The sequence below is a fragment of the Cynocephalus volans genome, chromosome 4 (assembly GCF_027409185.1).
Source record: "Cynocephalus volans isolate mCynVol1 chromosome 4, mCynVol1.pri, whole genome shotgun sequence".
Classification (NCBI taxonomy): Eukaryota; Metazoa; Chordata; class Mammalia; order Dermoptera; family Cynocephalidae; genus Cynocephalus; species Cynocephalus volans.
In genome coordinates, this window is record NC_084463.1 from 118,334,317 (window position 1) to 118,351,582 (window position 17,266).

The window sequence follows — 17,266 nt, forward strand, 5'->3', positions numbered from 1 at the left end:
CAGAGAAATGAAATAATATGCCCAAGGCCATCAGCACAAATGCAGAAGAGTCAAAATTTATACTAAGGATGGTCTGGCTCTAAAACCTGGATGTTTTTCCTCTGTACCTCATAGAATCTACTTCCTCCCTCATTTATTCTCACTAACCCACCCACCACTATCTGGAATCCTGATTATCCTACTTAACTGAATTCTCAAAAAGTTGAAAAGATTTCCTAACTGCCAAACCCACTAACCCTTCATCATTTCCCATTTTCTTGACCTCCAAGCAGAGACCAATCGAGCTGACTGTTCCTTCCTTCCTGATTCTCCCCTCCCCATACTCTGGGACACGGCAGTTTCTTCGTTCTCTACTTTTCTCTCCAGTCCTCTGGTATACTCTATCTCTGCTCATCTTTTTCTATACTTATTTACTCATATAAATGAGTGTACCCTATTTATTCTCTCAAGGCTGCTATTTTTTACATACCACTGGTAATCTCTTCTTACCCCTAGTCAAAACATTTCCCAACTTACAATATTCTTTTTCTAGCACCTCTCAAGGATCAGGAGAAGTTCTACTCCCCTCTGAAATCTTCCCCTACAGCCCATAACAATTATTCCTCTTCCTGCACTCAACCTTTTTCTCATCAACTCTGCTCATATGGCACCTAATCATGTACTAAACTGTCACAATTCTTATTTTTTATTGTTGTTAAATTTTTGTAGAAATAAACCATATCTCTCCAACAAACTATAATCTTGAGGACAGGGACCCTATTTTTTTTTCTGTATGTCCCCAGGAATACTAAAAATGGTTCTATGTGGCTATAAAACTAAGGATAATACTTGACAGGAATTGGGTCCTCATGCAAAAAATAAACATTTTGTCAATATGAAAGAACAGATCGCTACCCCTAAAGGAAAGTAATCTTAGTCACAAAGATGGAAGAAATGGTCAGAATTCTAGTCCAAAGTAACAAATATAGGAAAGGCTGCCTTCAGAGCCAGATAACAAAAAAAAGGGAGGTCAGAGGATCCCAGAGCAAAGAGACACAGCATCATGATTTTGATACTGAACTTGATACTCAACTTGGAAAATTCCTTAGGAATAGCAACCTATGTTAAATGGGGGAAATAAACTTAGATAAGAACTGATACTTGTAATTTATACTTTCCTTATCCCCCGTCCCTTCGCTGATAATAAAAAGACTGGGACACAAACCTAACAGCATTGTTTAAAAAGTCAAGGAAAGGAAAATGATCTCACTGTACAAAAGGAAACAAAGTACCTAAGGATGCCCCTTTGTGGGATTTGTGGATTTGACAGTAAAGGTACCACAGGACACAAGTTTACAAATGGAGAAAAAAGGTAAATAAATAGGAACAAACAGAAGCCCACCTACTCACATTTTTCAAAAAAACCTTTGTTGAATTGGCTATTTTTTGAGAGCCTTCTCTGTGCCTAGCACTGTGCCCATAGTAAAGGAGTTGACAATCTGATGCTGGATGAATATTCATAATATAATGAGATAGCAGCGATGATGGAGAAGTGAGTACGTTTGACAACTGTATTTGGGAACAAGTGTCTAATCTAATCTAAATCTGTTGGAGGAGTCAGCAAAGGTTTCAAAGTGGCATTAATTACTGCTAAAGCTGAGGGGAAGGCAGAGCTAGATCATGAAAGGCTTTGTTTGCCACAGCAGGGACTGTGTAACAGCTTTAAATAGCTAAATTCAAAGGAATAACTCTACCAGGAGAACCAAGCACACTGTTGCCTAGCTATTTCAAAACCTCTCCAAACCCCACATTGTCACATCACAGTCAACAAATATTTATTGTCTATCATGTGCCAGGAACTAGGCCAAGCACTGAAAATACAATAGTAAACAAAACAGATACAAAGCCCTCATGGAGCTTACTGTTTATGCATAAGACAGGTATAAATATTGTATGACTATGTAATTATAAGCGATGGTAAGTGCCATAAAGGAAGAGTGCTAAAGGAGGAAGAGTTTTTAATATGCGTTATCTAACTGTGGGCAAATAAACAGCTGCCTTTCTCTAGTAACTTCCAGAATGAATTATGGATTTACTAAAGTGTTATACTGTCTATAATTCACTTTTAAATATTTCAGTGTAGGCAGCATGACATATACATAAATTAGTTTTTATTCTTACTCTTAGAGGCAATTAGTTAACATATCAACTGTTTTTTAAAAATCACATTTAATATTATTATTATTTTTTTTTTTTTTAAAGATGACCGGTAAGAGGATCTTAACCCTTGACTTGGTGTTGTCAGCACCACGCTCTCCCAAGTAAGCTAACCAACCATCCCTATACAGGGATGCGAACCTATGGCCTTGGTGTTATCAGCACCACACTCTCCCAAGTGAGCCACAGGCCAGCCCTCACATTTAAGATTAAGTGGTTCATTAGCCTCTGAAAGAACTCAATCAAGAGTCCACACTCCATGCACCCTGTAACAACCTCTAAATGACATTCTCTGAATCTGTATCAGAGATCTTATTAATTAGCCTAAGGGATATAAGAAATAATTTTTTTATTGATAAAGTAAGTAGAGTTCAAGACACACAGATTGGTTGGAAATCGTACAGCTGCACTTCTACCCCTCCAGAACAAGGGATAAGAATTGGCAAGCCCAGCAGTAAAAAACCTTTAGAGTAGCACTCTGTGCTGCCACTTAATAGTAGATTCTGCACCTAATCCAACTGGAAGGCTTGCTGAACCGTGACATTAGAATATAGCTAAGTCTGCCTTGAACAGATCTTTCAGGTAAGGTAATTGTGAGAGTACCTAAACGGCAGAGAGCTGAAATTTCACTAAGCTCACAAGAACAAGTTTTACAATTATTTTTGGCCTTTCTTGCTGGTAAACATATATCTGCGTGGCAGATTTCAGTCTGGGACCTCATTTCATATAGCATGCCACCAGGCAGGAGAGGTTATGAGGAAGTGAGTGCCTTTAGCTCTTGGCTCTAATTGTCAGAAGTTCCCTGACAATTATAAACTCTCCAATTGGTTTGGAAAGGGAAGCATATTTCTAGGATCTTTTCATTCCTCTTACACATAGAACACTTCATTTAACACAGTCATTTCCTAACTTTCCAAAAATAATTTAGTTCAAAAACCACCTTAAAAAGCTAACTGCCTCTGAACCAGAAACACAGAGAAAAAGCTATGTGTTCTTTTTTTTTAAGGATCAAAGAGAGAAACTTACCTAAGATACAAGAGTTTGGGGAAAGACAAAGACTGGGAGGATCCAACTGTATGATCATACTGAGGGTCCGATCTAGAAAGTAAACACATCTGTTAATGATTTAATCACAACATAAAATTATACTTTTCCCAAATAGGAAAATTTTTGCCTCCAAAACAAACTCAAAAGCCTAACTGCAACTGCCCTTATTCAATTCACTCTGATCACAGAAAATATAATTGATTGAAGACTTTCTTAGTTTCTCTGATCATTTAATAAAAATTCTGCTTTACTTTAAAAGACGTAATAAAATCTTTAACACATATAGAATATCAGAGACTTGAATCCAACCCCTCCATATAAATTCCTCAAATCCCAACCAGCCATGTAAATCATTACCTTTGAGAAATCACAGGGAGAGGTGGCAATGAAAGGAGTTTCTTGAACTGATGTGTACTTATAACTTCACCATCAAAGTTCACCTCCCACATCCTGGAGCCAGGGCGAGCACAATATAACAGAGGTTGCTGGCCCCCAGAACATCTTCCAGGAAAGAAACAAGCTCCATATTCCCCATCTCTTTCCTTGTTTCCAATTTTCCAAAACTTTTCTCTAATATCCAGAAAGGAACAGAAAGCATGTTTAGTCACAAAAAAGTAAAAAACAATGGCACTACAAATCAGCATGGCCGTAATAACCTCATACACAATGTCCTCTCCCTCATTCATATTAGCAATATACTAGAAAGAACAATAGAATGGAAAAGCCAAAATAGGGTTCTGGTTGATCTGCCATTAGCTATTTCTGTCACAGGAGGCAAACCACTTCATGATAGTACTCAGTTTATTATCCATAGAATGAGGGGCTCAGAATTAATGTGAAGGCACCTTTCAAAGAGTGAGTGCTACCAAACCATTTCATGCATCTTTGAATCCTGACTGCTTCCCAAGTCACTTTCTCTGTGGATGCTACTAATCTACCACTCCAACCCTGTCTTCAAGTCACTCTCTCACCACAAACACCCAACAAACTCCTTACTCTTTCCTCAAAATGCCAGGTCTTTCTGAAACTGTGCCTTGGAACATTCTGTCTTCTTAGGGTTACATGAGTTACAAATATAAAAGAGTTTGGCATACTGCCCAGGAACATGGAAAGTGATAACGAAGAGGATGTCTCTTCCTAAAAACTCCTGTTTCTTATTCTTCATGACTTAGCTCCATTATTCTTCCTGTGAAAAACTTGACTCCCATGAGCTGAATTACATGCTTCCTATGCTATGCTTTCATAGCACTTGCCATATTATGTATGGCAATTATGTCTATTTAAACAGTAGATTATGACTTTTCAGGACAAAAGCCATCTCTTATTCCTCTTTAGTTGAATTCCCAGGGAATAGCACAGTGTCTAGCCCACAAAAAAAAACTCAATACATTGTAGTGCTCCATAAACTCAATTTCTTTTATTGGACAATGATCTAATATGCTCTCTGGCATGAATTTATTATATGGCCCTGGATAATTCAATAAATATTCCTGTATTTATCTGCTTTATGAATAAAATATAACATCTGTTTTACTATAACAACATGGATGTAAAAGTGCTTTGAAACATATACAGAGCAATATGAGAAGTTATGGTTTTATTACTTAGATTCCTTCTTTGGGAAATAAAATATATTTCTTGCTTATTTTATATCTTTTCAGAGCCCAATACAGTGCTAAGGGTCTGGGGCAGTACAATAAATGCCTGCTAAATGAAAACTGCAGTCAACTCATTCTCATTTGGTATATTCATTAATTTCACTTTCTGCATTTTCAAACAAGCAATATGTGACAGGCACAAAATTAAGTATTTTCATATACAGAAGCTTAGTTAATCCTTAAAACTATCTCTATATTCTGCATGCAGAAACTGACACTCAGTAAACTTTAAATAGTGGACAGAGAGCCGGAGAGGCCCAAGATCTGCGGAGAGCACGGCACTGTGCAGTGCCAGCACGTGACCCAGCAGGTAGGCCTCGCCACCACCACCCAACTCCATCCCCAGTGCGGCCAAGTGCACACCGATCAGAGAGGCACCCAGCCAGAGAGGCCCAAGATCCACAGAGACCACACGCCCTGAGGTGCCAGCACGCAACCCAGCAGGTAGACCTCGCCGCCGCCACCCGACTCCATCCCCAGCCCAGCCGAGTGCACGCCGCCGATCAGAGAGGCACCCAGACGCACCCAGCCGGAGAGGCCCAAGATCCTCGGAGACCATGCGCCCGTCGGTGCCAGCACGTGACCCAGCAGGCAGGCCTCACTGCCGCCACCTGACTCCATCCCCAGCCCTGCCGAGTGTGCGCCGACCAGACAGGCGCCTCCCTGGAGAGGCCCAAGACCAACAGCGACCACGCACCTGAGACACCAGTGAGCAACTGAGCAGACGCTAAAGCAGCCGCGCCAAATTGGCAGCCCCAGCAGCATCCTAGCCAGACAATAGTGGTGAACCAGTAGACCGTGAAATCCCCTGCCACAATGACTAAACATAAAAGGAAAGATACCAGAAATATGAAAAATCAAGAAAGTACACCACCAAAAGGTAATAACTCTAAAGCTCTAGATCCCATAGAGCAAGAACCCCTTGAAATGTGTGACAAGGAAGTTCTAGTGATAACTCTAAGGAAACTAAATGAGAGACAAGAAAACTCAGCTAGACAACATGATGAAATGAAGGAAAATATACCGGACCTGAAAGAAGAAATGTACAAGGAAATCAATGCCCTGAAAAAGAATGTAGCAGAGCTTGCCAAGCTGAAGAATTCACTCAACGAAATAAACACAACAGAGACTTTAACCAGCAGGCTTGCAGGAGCAGAAGAGAGAACTTCAGACCTTGAAGATGGGCTGTTTGAAATAACACGGGCAGACAAAAAAAAAAGAAAAAAGAATTAAACACATTGAAGAAAATCTAAGATATCAGACAACCATAAGCACTGAAATATCCAAGTCACGGGTATTCCAGAAGGGGAGGAAAAAGGAGATTGCATTGAAAACATATTCAACAAAATAGTGGCAGAAAACTTCCCAGATATAGGAAAAGACACAGATCTTCAGATTCAGGAAGTTCAAAGATCCCCAAACGTATTCAACCCAAAGAGGTCTTCTCCAAGACATGTTATATTCAAATTGGCAAAACTTAAAGACAAAGAGAGAATCTTAAAAGCTGAAAGAGAGAAGCATCAAATCACTTATAAGGGAGCCCCAATCAGACTAATATCAGACTTTCCATCACAAACCCTAAAAGCCAGAAAGTAATGGGATGATATATTCAAAATACTACAAGACAGAGATTGCCAGCCAAGAATACTGTACCCCACAAAGCTATCCTTCCGAAATGAAGGGCAAATAGTATATTTCTGAGACAAACAAAAACTGCGGGAGTTCACTACTACACGACAACCCTTACAAGAAATTCTCAAGGGAGTACTGGGTTTGGTACCTGAAAAATAAATACCACTGCCATAAAAACTCAAGTAAAATCAAAACCCACTAGTAAAATAAAAATGCCAACAATGAAGAGAGAGAGAAAAAGTTATCTACAACCTAAGAAACCAACAAATACAGAAGACAAACAGTAAATCAGAAAGAAAGGAACAAAAGACACTTAAGACATCCAAACAAAAATCAATAAAATGCTAGGAGTAAAAACACTTTTCAGTAACAACACTTAATGTAAAAGGATTAAATTCCCCAATCAAAAGACACAGACTGGCTGACTGTATTAAAAAGGAGGACCCAACTATATGCTGCCTTCAAGAGACCCACCTCACCCATCAAGACTCACATAGACTAAGAGTGAAAGGATGGAAAAAGATTTACCATGCAAACAGAAATGAAAAACGAGCTGGAGTAGCTATTCTTATATCTGATAAAATAGACTTTAAACTAAAACCATAAAAAGAGATAATGAGGGCCACTACATAATGATAAAAGGATTGATCCATGAAGAAGACGTAACAATCATAAATATACATGCACCCAATGTCAGAGCAGCCAGATTTATAAAGCAAACTCTATTAGACCTAAAGAAGGAAGTAGACATAAATACCATAATAGCAGGGGACCTGAACACCCCACTATCAATATTAGACAGATCATCTAGGCAAAGAATCAGCCAAGAAACACAAGATCTAAACAACACTCTAGACCAATTAGACGTGGCAGATATCTACAGAACATTCCATCCAACAACCTCAGAATATGCACTCCTCTCATCAGCACATGGATCATTCTCCAGGATAGATCATATGTTAAGTCACAAATCAAGTCTCAACAAGTTCAAGAAAATTTGTATTAGCCCATGTATTTTTTCAGACCACAATGGATTAAAATTAGACATCAATAACAAACGAAATTCTGGAAACTATATAAACCCATGGAAATTAAACAGCATTCTACTTAAAGACATATGGGTCCAAGAAGAAATCAAACAGGAAATCAAAAATTTTTTTGAAACTAATGAAAACAATGATACATCATACCAAAACCTGTGGGATACTGCAAAAGCAGTACTAAGGGGAAAATTTATCGCATTAAATGCTTACTTCAGGAGAAGGGAAAGATGGCAAGTAAACAACCTAATACTTCACCTTAAAGAACTAGAAAAACAAGAACAACCCAAACCCAAAGTTAGCAGACAGAAAAAAAGCATTAAGATCAGAGCAGAACTTAATGAAATTGAAACCCAAAAAACAATACAAGAGATCAATGAAGCAGAAAGTTGGTTTTTTGAAAAGATAAATAAAATTGACAAACCATTAACATGGCTAACTAAAGAAAGAAGAGAGAAGACCCAAATAACAAAAATTAGAAATGAAAAAGGGGACATTAAAACTGATACATCTGAAATACAAGGAATCATTCGAGACTACTATAAACAACTATATGCCAACAAATTTGAAAATCTGGAAGAAATGGATAAATTTCTGGACACACACAAGCTACCAAAACTGAGCCAAGAAGAAAATCTGAACAGACCAATAACAATAAAAGAGATTGAAGCTGTTATCAGAAGGCTCCCAACAAAGAAAAGCCCAGGACCAGATGGATTCACAGCAGAATTCTAACAAACATTGAAAGAAGAATTGACACCTGTTCTCTACAAACTATTCCAAAGGACTGAAACAGAGGCAATTCTCCCAAACTCATTCTATGAAGCAAACATCACCCTGATACAAAAACCAGTTAAAGATACAACTATAAAAGAAAACTACAGACCGATATCTTGATGAATATAGATGCAAAATCCTCAATAAAATACTAGCAAACAGAATACAGCTACACATATGCAAAATTATACACCACAATCAAGTGGGATGCATCCCAGGGATGCAAGGTTGGTTCAACATACACAAATCAATAAATGTGATACACCATATCGATAAAATCAAACACAAGGACCCTATGATCATCTCTGTAGATGCTGAAAAAGCATTTGATAAAATTCAACATTCATTCATGACAAAGACTCTCTATAAGTTAGGTATAGATGGAAAGTATCTCAACAGAATTAAAGCCATATATGATAAGCCCACTGCCAATATCATCTTGAATGGGGAAAAGCTGAAAGCTTTTCCTTTAAGAACAGGAACTAGACAAGGATGCCCACTCTCACCACTCCTATTCAACAAAGTGTTGGAAGTACTAGCCTGAGCAATCAGAGAAGAGAAGGAAATAAAGAGCATCCAGATTGGAAAAGATGAAGTCAAACTGTCCCTGTTTGCAGATGACATGATCCTATATATCAAACAGCCTAAAGCCTCTACAAAAACACTCTTGGAGTTGATAAATGATTTCAGCAAAATAGCAGGATACAAAATCAACACACAAAAATCAGTAGCATTTCTATTCTCCAAGAATGAACATGCAGAAAGAGAAATCAAGAAATCTTGCCCATTTGCATTAGCCACCAAAAAAATAAAATACTTAGGAATAGAGTTAACCAAGGATGTGAAAAATCTCTATGAAGAGAACTACAAACCACTGCTGAGAGAAATTAAAGAGGACACAAGAAGGTGGAAAGATATCCCATGCTCTTGGATTGGAAGAATCAACATTGTGAAAATGTCCATACTACCCAAAGTGATCTACAAATTCCATGCAATCCCAATCAAAATTCCAATGACATTTTTCTCAGAAATGGAAAAAACCATCCAGACATTTATATGGAATAACAAAAGACCATGCATAGCCAAAGCAATTCTGAGCAAAAAAAATGAAGCTGGAGGCATAACACTACCTGGCTTTATACTATACTACAAAGCTATAATAACCAAAACAGCATGGTACTGGCACAAAAACAGAAACACTGATCAATGGAATAGAACAGAGAATCCAGAAATCAACCCACACACCTACAGCCTTCTGATCTTTGACAAAGGCACCCAGCCTATACACTGGGGAAGAGACTGCCTCTTTAGCAAATGGTGCTGGGAGAACTGGATATCAATATGCTGGAGAATAAAACTAGACCCATATCTCTCACCATATACTAAAGTCAACTAAAAATAGATTAAAGAATTAAATATATACCCTGAAACAATAAAACTTCTTAAAGAAAACATAGGAGAAACACCTCAGGAAGTAGGACTGGGCACAGACTTCATGAATACGACTCCAAAGGCACGGGCAACCAAAGGAAAAATAAACAAATGAGATTATGTCAAACGAAAAAGCTTCTGCACAGCAAAAGAAACAACAGAGTTAAAAGACAACCAACACAGTGGGAGAAAATATTTGCAAAATATTCATCTGACAAAGGATTATTATCCAGAATATACAAGGAACTCAAACAACTTTACAACAACAAAAAAAGTAACCCAATTAAAAAATGGGCAAAAGAGCTAAATAGGCATTTCTCTAAGGAAGATATATGAATGGCCAACAGACACATGAAAAAATGCTCAACACCACAAATGAATTGGGAAATGCAAACCAAAACCACACTGAGATACCATCTCACCCCAGTTAAGACGGCTAATAGCCAAAAGACTGTGAATGATAAATGCTGGCGAGGTTGCAGAGAAAAAGGAACTCTCATACATTGTTGGTGGGACTGCAAAATGGTGCAGCCTCTATGGAAAATGGTATGGAGGTTCCTCAAACAATTGCAGATAGATCTACCATATGACCCAGTTATCCCACTGTTGGGAATATGTCGAAGGTATACCTGTTCCCCAATGTTCATTGCAGCACTCTTTACAATAGCTAAGAATTGGAACCAGCCCAAATGTCCATCATTAGATGAGTGGATATGGAAAATGTGGTATATCTACACAATGGAATACGACTCTGCTATAAAAAAAGAATGAAATACTGCTATTTGCAATGACATGGATGGACCTAGAGAGAATTATATTAAGTGAAACAAGTCAGGAACAGAAGGAGAAATATCACATGTTCTCACTTATTTGTGGGAGCTAAAAATAAATAAATAAATACACAAATAACCTGGGTCGGGGGGGAGGGAAGAAGACACAACAATCACATTCCTTGAAGTTGATACGACAAGCGAGCAGAAAGGAGGTTGTTGGGAGGGAGTGGAAAGAGGGAGGAGGGAGGGAGGTTTTGGTAATGGGCCACAATAATCAACCACATTGTACATTGACAAAATAAAATTAAGAAATAAAATAAATATAAATAAATAAATAAATATAAATAAATAGTGGATAGAACCAGGACTTGAAATCATATTTGGCTCCATTATGTAATGTTCTTTCCACTATATCATAATTCTTTGTTTCTGTTTGTTCTATTCCCTTCTGAGATCTACCTCGTTCATTAACCGTTACTGACAGAAAGTAGACAGTGGCTGGCAGGAGAAGCAAATTCATATCTATTATGTCATTTAGTCAGTAGGACTCTTGGTTTTTAAAAAAAAAAAAAATTGTTGGCTGGGAAGAAACAGGTTGAAACAAAAAAAATCGTTTAACATAAATGAATTTTTAAATTATTGTCCTATCCATGTCCCATAAAATTGAATTTTAGCTAACAGAAAGTGAGCATTTCTAAAACATGTTACATTGGCAGCAGGTTCTATGTTACTTTCATCCAATTCTATCTACACCCCTGTGAGATTGGTGCATGGGGGTTCATTATACAATTTTCTCTTCTTTTGTGTATGCTCAAAATTCTCCAAAATAAATTTTTAAAAGAGGGGATGGTCTTAAGGAATATGGTAGTCAGCCATGCACTGTAGGAGAAAAAATGGGCAGTGAAAATTTCCCTGCAGTGAGAATGACACAGTGATATATAACATTCATATCAAGCTATTTTCTATTCTCTTCTGCTATTTCACAGCTACCTTTAATACATTCCTTAGCCATTTGTTGTACCTCTGACTCCACCCCTGAGATGTTGGTGAAATATTCATTAGCTTCACAAAGCTCTTACCTATTGTTCATCCAAATTTACCCTAGTGGTGGATTAATGGATACAAAGCTATGCTACCTACCCTAAGTGAATCAATGTACAGTACATGCATGTATTAAAAAAACACACTGTACCCCACAAATATGTACAAATAAATGTTAAAATTAAACGACATGAAAAAAAAAACCAAAACAAATTTTAAAAACAACAACAAAACTCAGTCAAGAAAGCCGCCCTGATTCCCCATACTGAAACAGGCCTTTGGCCTTCTCTCATAGCACTTAGATCATGTTTCATGGTAGGATTCATTGAACACTTGTCTTAATCACCCACTGGACTGTCTAAGTCTCCTTTACCTGCTCTCTACTCTCTAACATCAGCTTGCGTACAACTGGTTCCTTATTAATATCTGCATAATTAATTAAGCAGTTATGGCTAGATGACTTCTAAGTCCCTTCCACTTCTAAAATTTTATATTTCTGATAACTCATGGTTGGTCAGTATACCTTTCAGTGTCACACAAGAAAGATCGAGTAAGTGAAGATATAAGTAGTCTTCCATCCATATAATCTAACTGGACAATACAGGAGTCAACTGTTGTTATTGTTTGAACAGGAAACATCACAAAGGCAGCAGTTGCCTAAAAGGAACATGAGAAGGAAATAAGTTTATTTCATTGTAACACATATACATAATCTCCTCCTCTTTACCTTTTAAATGAAAATAACTTGGATAGCAAAATAAAATTTTAAAAATTTGCCTGTAAGGATATCAAAATTTCACTCATTTAAAAGTTTTGTGAAATAATTTGATACATAACTGCTGAAGAGAATTTTTAAGGCTCTGTTAGTGATTATCTAATCCTAGAAGTTAGACCTAAGAAAATGAAGCAAGTTTATACTATGTGCAGGGTTTCAATTGTACTTTGGATCAAAAATATATAAGAAATCAAATGATCACTTTTGGGTCATGATGGCCAAACCAGAAGAATGTACTGGTGTATTTATGAAAATAAAGTAATTCAGCCAACAGCAGTTAGATCTCTTCTATTCCAGCAGGATCCTACACAGAAATAACCTGGAGCATTCTTTTTTTTTGTGACCGGTAAGGGGATCGCAACCCTTGGTGTGGTGTCGCCCGCACCTGGCCATCCCTATATAGGATCCGAACCCGCAGCGGGAGCACCGCCACACTCCCAGCGCCGCACTCTCCCGAGTGCGCCACGGGGTCGGCCCAACCTGGAGCATTCTGTTAGAGTAATCTAAGTCTCAACACTTCTATTCCAGCAATAAATGTGGCAGGAAGCCTGGGTAACTGCAGAGCAGAGCACAAGCCAGGAGGTGCCTTTAAGATTCCACTCACTATAAGTTACATCTATCCTGACAGAAAATGTTCCTAGACCTGGGAGTTTCTCCTACACTGAGACCAAGGGAAGAACAGGAGCTTGGGAAACTGGCGCCGTCTGTAAGTTTATCATTTTATTCATACAACTAGTAAATAAACATCTTTTCTTTCTTAATAGTCAAGTATTAAAGAATACTTTGTTCAAATGAGCCATGTAGGTGAATTAGGGAGTACTACAATATACAATATGCAAATTATTTAAGTTAGCTCACAGAAGCCTTCTGCAACAGTATCAAGCTAAAACAGGCTACCATATGTACTACATACAAACAAGCCTCCTCAAAATCTCCAAGTCTGGGCTCCTTATCAGTCCCCCAAGAAATACAGTAGATAAAATTGCATCCTTTAATTGAAAGTTCTGTAAGACAACATCTTAAATCTCAACACGCACACAAAGAACTGGGGTGGTTCTCACCTTTGCTTGTTTAGAAGTGTTGAGTTTGATGGCAGAAACTTTCCCTACATGATCACCTACAAAAACTCTAAGAATAGCTGTATCCCAACAGAGAGCTGTAACTTTTCGGCCTTTGTGTTCTGAAGACACATAAATTCGTTCTGGTTTCCCACGACGCTCTTGATTTAATTCCCAAACAATTACAAGACCTTGACTGCAAGAATTAGTCACAGAAGCAAATTTTTGGCAATGGTGAAAAAGGAACAATTTAATTGCATCACAGTAACAACTATATCAAATATATATGCAAACTTTTGTTCTTCAGAAAAGAGGAAGTAAAAAGTCAAGGTATTAATTTCTTTGCTTTAGTCACCAAACCAGTAATAATAGAAGAACTTAAATGTTCTAAAATTATCTCTGTTCCCTTTCTCTTTTAAGGCCTTTGAAATGTTGTGGCCTCAAATCAGCATTTTCCACAAACACTAGGGTGACCAATGGTCTATCCTGGTTTGCTGGGTACTGAGAGGTTTCCCAAACACAGGAGTTTCAGTGCTAAAACCGGCACAGTCCTAGGCAAACCAGACGGTTGGTCATCCTAACAAACATACCTGTCAATTCAAGATGTATTTAGAAAAGGTCAGATAGTTTTTAAACAGTTTCTCACCTGGTAGCTACAGCAACATAATCATCATCATGTAAACAACAGGCGACCTGAGAAATTGCACCTTCCTAGAGCATAAAGGGAAATTTAAATTTCAAGTGTTACATTCTTCTTTTATTCCAAATTATTATTAATATTGGAGAAATGCACATTTATGAAAGATACTCCAAATAGTACATGACAGGGCTGCCCTTAATCTTACCCTGTGTGAAAGAAAAAGCCTGTGCTTCCAGCCTTCTTTCTGAATGAGATTGAGTCCTCCTCCTGAACTGCCCAAAGCCAACCATTTCCGAGACACAGCTATGCTCGTGCACTAAAAACATGTGAAGAAACAGCATGAGATAATTACAGCCACTTAACCAAACAGATTATCCACTGGAAACAAATACTGAAGATTTATGTAGCAGATTCCACCCCCTGCCCAGATGGACACAATATAATGGCACTTACTCTCTAATTCTAGAATAGTGAAAAATACTGAAGAAAGAATATTTTGTTTTTAAACTTTTAATTGAATCTCAAAAAGGGGGAATAGGCTCAATTGTATAAATGAGTAATATTCCCTTGGCAAAAGCTGGTTATAAGACCATTCGTATTTTATGTAGCTTGGCTAGGTCATTCCAATGCTGACCACATTTAGATAATTTCTAGTCTACATAATCATCACAAAACACCCACAGCTCTTACAGCAAGTGAGACTTCAGAGGGCACAGATGCAGGTCACTGTACTGTCATGTCTCCCCACACCCTCAGCCTGCTGATTTCTCTCATTATCTACCAGAGAAAGCAGTAACCATGCTGTGGCCAGTACCCTATGACAAAAGTTATTGGTTGGCTGACTAAGAGACATTCCCAACACTCTTCAACCTTGTTGCTTTCTTCATAGAAGCTGCAAAACTTAAATATTCACTTTCTCAGTTTCCCTTGCTGCCAGGGGTGGTCTTGTGACTCTATTCCAGCTAATGAGACTAAGCCTGCTGGGAGCTTCTTGGAAAGCTTTACCTTCTCTGAAAAAAAAGGCAGAGTCTGAAGAGAAGAAAGTCTTTGCCCCTGGCCCCCTCTTTCTAGCTTGAGATACTAATGGGAACAGTAAGACAAGAGCCAGGACACTAATACTACAAATGTGACTAAAAGCCAACATATGGATGATGTTAGAACAGGAAAAATGGAAAGCCTGTGTCCTCAGTGACATCATTGGGCCACTGCACTAAACCCAGAAACACTAATCTCCAATGAGATTATAGACATTTTTATTGCTTAAACCACTATAAGTAATATATTCTGTAACTTGCAACTGAAAAAAAAATTCTAATTGATATTGACCCTCATAATTACTTTGCCTATCACTTCTTACTCTCCCTTTTCTCAGAGGCTAGCCCGATGTTTTGGGGCAGCAGCAAGCATTAGAATGAAATTATTTTGGAATTAGTTATAATGTTACTCCTGGGTTTAATCAAAAGAACTCAGGGTTTGAAGGAAGCATGTACATCTTCCCACAGAGCTAACTAACTTTTGCTTTGCTCCCTAAAACAGGGGATACATCAAACTTCCTGTTTTGGAATGAGCTTAGTACAACTGCAATGGTTCATATTACTCAAAAGGTAATGGGGTATACTCATTTATACTATCTTATTGTCAATCAAATACATTACTTTGTGAGAGAAGACAGCAAGATTACTGAGGTGGGAAAAATTAAGTAATCAGTATCATGTTTTCCAGGAGTGGGAAAGAATAATTAAAAATATAGCACAAAAAATGAATCAAGAAAGAGTTATGAACATGCTACTTCTACATAAGGTATGACTAGGACAGGTAAGGACACTCATGATTACACAAAACATAAGGAACAAGAATGCAGGAGCACATATAACTGAATGAACATAAAAATAAGAACATGAAAATGAAACTAATTCAAGGATCAAGAAATTTACCTTTAGACGACTGGAGTCCAGCCGTAGGGCTGAGAGTAATGGATCCAGAGACTCAAACTCTGCGAGAACATGGCTGTAGGACTCTGGTATTACTGGCACAAAAGTCATTTAGACAGAAGGGTGAAACTTGTTGAGTGATAGGCACAGTATTCCTCACCTGAATAAAACCTGCAAAAATATAATTTTAAGAAGCTCAACATTCATCCACCATGCATTTAATAAATATGTGGGGAACACAGGGAAACATGAGAAAGGGCGGACAATCCCAGTTCTGGAGGTACTTAACATCTAAGTGGAAAGAAAACTCATATAGGCAACATTGTACATAACGGTCTGCTTACATTGTGTCATTCCCCGACTCTAACAGCCCTCCTCCCCATCCCCACCCCCACCCCACCCACAAGTATCAGGTCTACATTCTCAAGACCCTCCATAATCCTATCCCACTGTATTATCTAACAGTGTGAGTAGGTAAAATGGACACAGTAGGACTTAAAAGGAAAACTGGTCAAGCTCCTCTGAGGTAAAATAGCAACACTGCTGCATTTCTTTGAATTGTAAATCTTCTGTCCTTAGGAGTTTCTTGTTAAAACTCAATCTACTGTAAAGGCCTCAAATTATAAACCCTTAAATAGCAAACACTATAGTTATCAACTAACAACGTAACAGTACTTAATTAGGTACAGGCCCCTAGATTTCTCTCTCCAGCCTAGCAGGGGCTCAATAAGTATAGTGAATGAATGAATGCACCTAGTAAGTAAGAAGTACAGAGCACAAAAAAGAATAAGAGCTTCAATAAAAGAGACTATATAGGAATGAACAGAAATAAGAGTACAAGGTAACAAATGCCAAATACCCAATGAGGACTTTGTAAACTAACAGAAGAGTTCTTGCCTATTCATCTACTCTGAAGTTCACATTTTTGTCAAATGGCACTAATTTCCAGAAAAAATAGAACACTTAAGAAAATTTTACCCATTAATTTTAAATTTATTCAATTCTTTGCTGTCATATTAATAAAAAACAAATACCACAGAAAAGTTCAGAAACTGTTCATACCTGTTTTGTTTATACTTTTTGTGTTTTTGACTATTTTTCAGAAACAAATGGATCCATTCATTCAACAAATATGTACCAAGCACCAGCTACGTGCCCAGCATTGTTCTAGGTCCTGGAGATAAAACAACAGAGGACAAAACAAAGTCCTAACCCTCCATGGGCATACTTTCTAGTGGCAAAATATGTAGAAGCCTATGATATTATT

General features: G+C 37.9%; 1 protein-coding gene across 7 annotated transcripts in view; it reads right to left on the reverse strand.

Moving 5' to 3' along the window:
• The window catches only part of HPS5 (HPS5 biogenesis of lysosomal organelles complex 2 subunit 2), a 40,827-nt gene that overhangs the window by 20,470 nt on the left and 3,091 nt on the right, over positions 1-17,266 (reverse strand). For all 7 annotated transcript variants that reach the window (XM_063093172.1, XM_063093177.1, XM_063093173.1 and 4 more), the window contains exons 2-8: positions 16,003-16,170; positions 14,274-14,384; positions 14,075-14,139; positions 13,432-13,624; positions 12,119-12,252; positions 3,601-3,813; positions 3,223-3,294 (exon numbers count right to left, since the gene is read on the reverse strand). In XM_063093172.1, the coding sequence (XP_062949242.1) occupies positions 3,223-3,294; positions 3,601-3,813; positions 12,119-12,252; positions 13,432-13,624; positions 14,075-14,139; positions 14,274-14,384; positions 16,003-16,110 (896 nt within the window). In that variant the 5' untranslated portion in view covers positions 16,111-16,170. The remainder of the gene's footprint in view (positions 1-3,222; positions 3,295-3,600; positions 3,814-12,118; positions 12,253-13,431; positions 13,625-14,074; positions 14,140-14,273; positions 14,385-16,002; positions 16,171-17,266) is intronic.